The 7,557-nt window shown below is 38.6% G+C and overlaps 1 protein-coding gene across 2 annotated transcripts in view; it reads right to left on the bottom strand.

Moving 5' to 3' along the window:
- b4galt6 (UDP-Gal:betaGlcNAc beta 1,4- galactosyltransferase, polypeptide 6) overlaps positions 1 to 4,851 on the bottom strand; it is a 27,733-nt gene extending 22,882 nt beyond the window's left edge. The window contains exon 1 of one of the 2 annotated variants that reach the window (XM_063501324.1): positions 4,115 to 4,851. In XM_063501324.1, coding sequence (XP_063357394.1) covers positions 4,115 to 4,229 — 115 coding nt within the window. In that variant the 5' untranslated portion in view covers positions 4,230 to 4,851. Of the gene's footprint in view, positions 1 to 1,268; positions 1,808 to 4,114 lie in introns of those variants that run through there. The other variant, XM_063501326.1, reaches the window with a different exon arrangement.
- Between the last annotated feature and the right edge of the window lie 2,706 nt (positions 4,852 to 7,557).

The following is a 7,557-nucleotide window of genomic DNA, read 5'->3' as shown; positions in this document are numbered from 1 at the left end:
GACGTCACAGTTTTGGTTTTCACTTTGCTGTCTATGCCTCGTAGCTCATGAAGATTGGAAATCCATTACTACAAATTATTAAACTATGCATTAACACCTAGAGATTTACAATAGAGTCTCAAGGTGCTCCTTTACAACAAATTACTGCATCAATGGGGTGTGGCATGGAGGCAGTCAGCTTGTGGAACTGCGGGGTATGTGTTAATGTCTTCACGGTTTGGTATTTCTTATCTTCCTCTTGACAATGCGTCAAAGGATGAGGGGATCAGGTCAGGTCAGTTGGCTGCCCAATCAAGCACAGTAATAATATAGTAAGTAAACCTTTGGGTAGTCATGGTAGTTCTGGTCAAGTCCTGCTGAAAAAGGAAATCACCATCTTAATAAAATTTGTCAGCAGATGGACACATGAAGTCTAAAATCTCCTGATAGCTCTACTTTTCTTCCAGATTCCATTACCTTGATTTCCAAATCAAACACAAAATACACTTTTATCTTAAAAAAGGACTTTGGATCACTGAGCAACAGTCCACTTTGTTAGTGAGATACTTCTGATATCATCTGTTTCAGGAGTGGCTTGATATTAACAGTGTGACAACTGAAGCCCCTTTCCTGAAGACGTTTGAATGCAGAGAAATGAGTGAGAAGATCACCTTTCACTCAATCAGAAGTTGGTGTCAAAAGTCTTACCTATGATTTTGCTTTTTTCTATTGAACAATTATTAGAGTAATACACAGAATTTATAAAATCTAGAAATGTATTCAAATTTGAAATAAAATATTCTATTAATAACAACAACAACAATAATAATAATATTCTGAGATATTGGATTTCTGATTTGCATGAATAATAACCCAAAATCATCAAAAAAAATTTAATGCTATTTTTATGCAATAGACAAGGAGTGCCTCCTTGTTCAACAACAACAACAACAACAACAAGTTCTAATGTAAGATATCAGCAGAGTCAGAATTAAACATGTAACATTAAAAGTAAACAATTTAGGGTAGTAGCTATCGATTAATAAAGTTCGTATTCTATAGATCAGTGGTTCTCAACCTGGCTTTGGGACCAACCATTACCTTCATATGACAAACTAGGACCCCAGATTTTCCAACATCAAAATTTTTGAATGACAATATTGTGCAGTTTGAACTGCACAGTATTACCAAACAGATCTGCAAGAGGCGAACTTCACCAGAAAGACCGCTATTTCCGATCGTAGTTCATAAAAACGAGACAGCACCTTTCCCCACCAAAGTCAGCATACCTCTGCATGATACAAGAGCTGCACATGCTCACTGCCAACATCTTGGCACAGTTTTAAAAAAGACATCTTAAACTCCATTTAATGTAGTCCACTTGGATGACATCTTTTAATGTCTCTGGAAGCTCGGGAACCATATCCTTTGTTGGCAGGGCCTGCTGATGCAGAAAACAATGGTTCCAAGTTGCATTTGGACCTTCCTCAAGGATTCTCCTTATGACCCCAAGACTTTTTCTGTTATGGAGGCATCACCATCACTTGTGATACTGGCGCACAAATGGGGCTTCTTTAACTTTGCAATGTCGTTTGCCACCAGGTTAGATGCATTGAGAGCCTGTTCATGCTTCAAGCATGAAGATTTGAGTCTGATATAATCGGACATGAAAGACCTTTGTCTTATTGATGAGCGTGAACAAATATTCAAAAGAGAAAAAACAGATCTTTTAAAATAAACAATATTTTATATCCTGGATAAAACTGGTGCGTGTTCATGTGTATGACTGTCAGCAGGTGTCATTGCAGCTGTCGTTAGCCTTCAGCTAGTTTAAACATGGTATCAGATGAATCGGTATCAGTTGATCTGCATATTTTAATCCAACTTTTGTAGCTTTACTGTAGATCTTCCCTGTGTAAAACTAAACGTGGTGGACAGGAGCAGCTACAAAGTTCGCTTTTTTAAATTTTACATTTGATTAAGGCCTACCACTAGCTGTCTTCAGTAAACTTTAATGGTGATTACAGTGCCACTGTTTTGGACCCTAAAAAATGTTTTATTTCACTCCACCTGAGCTCAACGTCTCAATACCTGCTTCACCTCTTTACTTTTCATGATGTGTATGTGTGTAGACACAATCCGACATGTTAAACTATGACATCATCTTCATTGTGTTGTCAAAAACAAACAAAAAAACAAAAAACAGAGGGCTGCATTGGCTTAATGTTGTCATACTTTGCAGCCTCCAAATCACTGAGTGATCTGAAACTGGCATTGGGTATGGAACTTCAGTCCAGGTGACATTTTGACCATCTCATACTGAATATACGTATTCATAAGAATCAACCTACTAGTAGTTACTTTTAAACCATAAACCACATTTATATTTTAGATAAAATAACCAGTAATATAGTTAATTGTGCACATGTGCTCTAGGTGGCTAGCATAACATACCTGGAGCAATGCCAGATGGACTACAAGGTAGGCAGTCAAAAACGACAATTCTCAGACGGAATATGATGGACATTCACTAAACGTTTCCACAGAATACTTGTGTTTCTGCCTTTACAAACAAACGACCTGTTGCATTTGAGGCAATAAGCACTGTCAGCACTGACTCCAGCTAAGCACAACCACACTTTTGAACATTTAATTCTCTCCACCATCCTCACAAAGACCAGGGTCTGCGGGTGTGTGTGAGACAGAGCTGTGCCACACCCGCCCCTCACATGCAGGCTCTTTTATGCTGACAACTTTTATGTAGAGATAACAAATGCGTTTTCTTAATTTCTCCACTAACAAAAGCAGCGCTTTCAATGTAATGTTGGTTATTGATACTTTGGGTCTTCAATAATTTAGCCCATTCCCTAGTCAACACAGTAGTTGTATTTAAAGCAAGCTGTAGTTAAAAACAATTAAAGCGAGGGAAAAATAGAATTTGTTCCCCTCAATAAAAACCACAACAAAACATGTCAGCAAAGAGTAAAAACACATTTACACACATATACATATATATATATATATACATATATATATATATATATATATATATATATATATATATATATATATATATATATATATATATATATATATATATATATACACACACACACACACACACACACACACACACACACACACACACACACACACACACCCTAATGTATGCACTGAAATTTCTTAAATTCAAACACCCGTGTTCTTTCTCTTTGAATATTTATTATTGCTCACAAATAACACAAAAGTATTTCTTATCAGATTACTCAATCAACTGCATAATTGATAGAATACTATATTACTAAAATAATCAATAGATGTAGCCTTACTACAGAGCAAGTTCAAAGTATCCAGGATCTCTTTTCCTTAACTGGCTTCAGCTATGCCAACAGAAGTGATTATCAACTTGTCCGCAAAGTGGGTTGCCAACTTAGTAAGTTAAGTCTGGGTTTCTCAATCTAGGTGTGAGCATGTTAGCATGAAAGGGGTGGTGCTGGTACTATACAACCAGTCAGATACATAAAAGGACTGGAAATATGCTACTAAATTGATTAAGTCTGGAATCTGCCTTCATTCAAAAGTAGATCTAAACAGGATATTGAAATAAGTTGTTTCAGGTAAGGCAGTTTTGGAAAGTCTTAAGCCATAATTGCTCAAATGCTGGGATAAAATATGATCAGTTTAACAAACATTACAACACAGTTCCAGACTTCAGCGCCCATACCTAACAATACTTTTTTCAATTTCACCAAAATAACACTATGTGCAACATACAGACTAACGTTAACTAAAAATAAATAGATAAAATAATACAATTAAAATAATAATCATTCCATCCCATTCATAAACCAGCAATGTAGTGACAATTAGTGTCAAAACATAACCCCCTTGTGCGGATTTTATTATTTCATTGCAATGTTTTAATTCAATAGTCAATAGACACATTTGACTGATTAACATAGCAAAATAACTTAGTCCAAATAAACCTAAGAGCCTGGTATCACACTTGAAACAGTGTGCCTGTTAGCGACCTTGTTTACCGTTAGTATCAACTACAACAGCAGAGGATAATTCAGACGTAATTAAATTAACTGTTACCGTCTTAGGTAGTTAGCGTAAACTGCTGATTACTAACCTATTCCGGGAGCCACGTAAATGAAGTAGAGACAAGTGGTGGACATGGAGAAGATGAATATGAAGGCCAAAAATGATCGGTTGGACATTCGCAGCAGCCGCCTCCAGTTCACCATTTTAGCTTATGCCCGCTTCTCTCTTCGCCGATAAGAATCCCATAAAAATACTTTTTGAAGTTAAATGTTCCTCCAGTTGGTAGATGTCAATGCAAAGGTGTGGCCAGAGGAAAAAACTGCACTATCAAAACCTACAGGTGCAGTGCGGAAAAGGCTAACGCTAGCAGTGCTAGCTGGCCTGCTCTCACCTGCCAAGAAATTTCGAGATGGTAAAAGCAGGCCTGTAACGTTACTATCAGGCTACTGTGAGCTTCCAGCTGTACCAGCAGCCGGGCATTGTGAAAGAGTTCCACGACCGACTTAGTGGCAGCAGTAGTTAAGGGATTTCATGGTACTGGCCCATAGTTAGAGTGTCGCCAGCGAGAACTTTTATCGCTAGCAGCTGAAGATGGTCATTGAGGGGGGCAGGACCGCTCTGCCTTCTCCATCAGTCTGCTCTCAGCCGGTGCAACGTTTTCCACACAGTCGGCACACTGTTTCATCAAATGAAGCTGATAAGCCTAGTCATTCCACAAACTGTCGACACTGTGATTTCGCACGGCTGGGGCATTCAACACTACTAAGTGCAGAATGATTTGAAAAATAAACTCACGAAAAAAGAAAAGTAATACTTCCGATTCATTTTCTGCTGGCACTGCACTGTTTCCGGGGGGTGTACTCCTCCACATTTCCATGAAAACCAGTGAGCGTGACGTGTCTGTGTCGGTTCTCAATTATCCAGGCCATAAGAATAAGAAATAATAAGAATAACTATTGATCCCAGAGGGAAAAATCATATTTCTGCTAATTGTATGAGAATTGAAAAGCCTGATGGCTGTGGGGGCGAATAATCTTCTGTATTTCTCCGTTTGACAACAAAAAGAAAGGAGACTTCCAGGGTTGGATTGGGGGGTTTTTTGTTTGGGGGTTTTTTCGTCTATGAAGATGTTATAAATTGGGTTATTGGAGTTGTTCAGGATGGCATCAACTGTCTAGTTTGTTATCTAGGTGTAAACGTAGATATTTATACTTGTTACTGCTCAGAACTATCATTTCCTTCGTCTTTGATGTGTTCAATATAATAGCAGTTTTTGTGACTCCAGTCACTGGAAGCTTTTACAAGATCCCTGTATTTAGATTCGGTCTATTCCTGATGCATGCCACTAATGGCAGCATCATCTGAGTATTTCTGGATGTGGCAGGAGTGTGCTGTATAAAATGTGAAAAAGAAATAGACCTGGAACAGTCCCCTGTGGCGCCCCCGTACTGCTTATTAACATTCCAGAAACAAAGTTCCCCAGTCTCACAAACTGTGGCCTTTCTGTCAGGTAGTCTGTGACTTAGAAAACAAAGGAAGAATCTGTTCCCATCTCTGTGAGCTCGTCTTTGAGTATATTTGGTTGAATAGTATTGAAAGCGTTTGAAAAATGAACTCTCATAAAAGTGCTAGATTCCTCCAGATGAGCTAGGACATGATGAAGCATGTAGAGAACTGCATCATTCACTTCAATGTGTTGTTTGTATGCAGATTGCAGGGGAAGTTTGGCTTTTACCTCGAGTTTCAGTTGGTGTCATATTTTGCCGCTTTAAGGTTTTCTTGACTACTGGTCCGTAGTCGTTCAGTTCAGCTGGAGACTTTTTGTACTGGCACAATACAGGATGTTCTCCACAGTGGTGGCCAGAGTACAGACATTCTGTACTTAAGTAGAAGTACAGATACTACTGTTAAACAATACTCCACTAAAAGTATACCCCCTTGCCACTTGGAGGAGGGAAGTAACAAAGTATCTGTTACCGTACTTAAGTAGAATTTTCAGGTATCTTTACTTTACTTGAGTTTTTCTGACAGCTTTTACTTTTACTTTTCTCTCTACATTTCTAAACAAATAGCTGTACTTTCTACTGCTTACATTTTCAAAAGAGGCTCATTATTTTTGGTTTAAGGGATATGGGAGAAGCCATTATTTCACGTCACTGCGGGCCTTCAAACATCAAACTGATTTAAGCCTGAACAGTAACACGTGAAAGTCAATCCTGTTCGTGTATTAATCACCAGGGGACTTCACATAAAAAGAGATCAAAGAGGCACAATCATGTGCTATAGTCAGGGGTTAAAGAGGGTTGTGTTTACTTTTTTCTTGCACAGCACCAGAATGATTGCAGACAGAGAGGACAGGAGTGAAAGAAGAGAGGTTAGATTTAATGGTAAGGACTGCTCAGTGATGCTTGATAAACTGCATATGTTAAGCTTGCATGTAAAACCATCAATTTAACCATGTACTGGATCTGTATATGGTGTGTTTTGATAAATTATGTATTTTCATGCTGTAAAAAATTCTGCAAAACAAACTAAGCTATACCAGCTTTGTGTTATTCAAAAATATATGCAGTCCTGTGGTGAATTCACGGTAATGCTGTGTGTTTGACTGGTGCTCAGTGGCTGTGGTCCTCATGGTCAGATTTAGGTTACATCAAGTGTAGCAGAAAAAAGGGGAGCAGGTAACCTGATCACAGCCTGTACACTAAGAAAATCTGCTGAAGCTCTTATAAGAAATTATTGGGAGTTGTGATTCTTTTCCTTATTTTGAACTACTACACAGATCTTAGGGTTCCCCTACCTGCTGAATTCCACTGTAGCCCTTGACTGTACTCATTTTACTTTTAAGGTGTGGATGCAAAGTCACCCTATACAATGTAGGCAACAGAAAATTGTTATTTTTTAAAATTCCCTTCCACTGCTTGTGTGCTACATTACAGATTCAAGCTGAGTACAGTCCTTAGAGTTAGACTTTAGATTTGAATAACATTTGTAGTATCATGTTCTATCTAATATTGTTTTATTATATTAATATAGCACAAAGTTACATTTTTACAGAGATGTTTAGTAGAATTGTCCTTCAAGAAGCTACTTTTTACTTTCTTACTGTGAGTACATTTCAGAGCCTGTACTTCTCACTTTTTTTGAGCAAAGAAGTTGCTTCAGTATTTCAACTTTTTACTGGAGTATTTTTTTAAAACAGCTATCAGTACTTCTACTTAAAGAAAGTCTGGGGCGATCGTGGATCAAGAGTTGGCAGTTCGTCTTGTCAATTGGAAGGTTGCCGGTTCGAGCACCGGCTCTGATAGTCTTGGTCGTTGTGTCCTTGGGCAAGACACTTTACCCGTTGCCTACTGGTGGTGGTCAGAGGGCCCGGTGGCGCCAGTGTCTGGCAGCCTTGCCTCTGTCAGTGCGCCCCAGGGCAGCTGTGGCTGCCACCAGTGTGAATGGGTGGATGACTGAATGTGGTGTAAAGTGCTTTGGGGTCCATAGGGACTAAGTAAAGCACTATACAAATACAGGCCGTTTACC

This window comes from Pelmatolapia mariae, linkage group LG17, assembly GCF_036321145.2.
Source record: "Pelmatolapia mariae isolate MD_Pm_ZW linkage group LG17, Pm_UMD_F_2, whole genome shotgun sequence".
In the NCBI taxonomy this organism is placed as follows: Eukaryota; Metazoa; Chordata; class Actinopteri; order Cichliformes; family Cichlidae; genus Pelmatolapia; species Pelmatolapia mariae.
The sequence above is the reverse complement of the archived record's forward strand: the minus strand, read 5'-3'. Positions and strand labels throughout refer to the sequence as shown.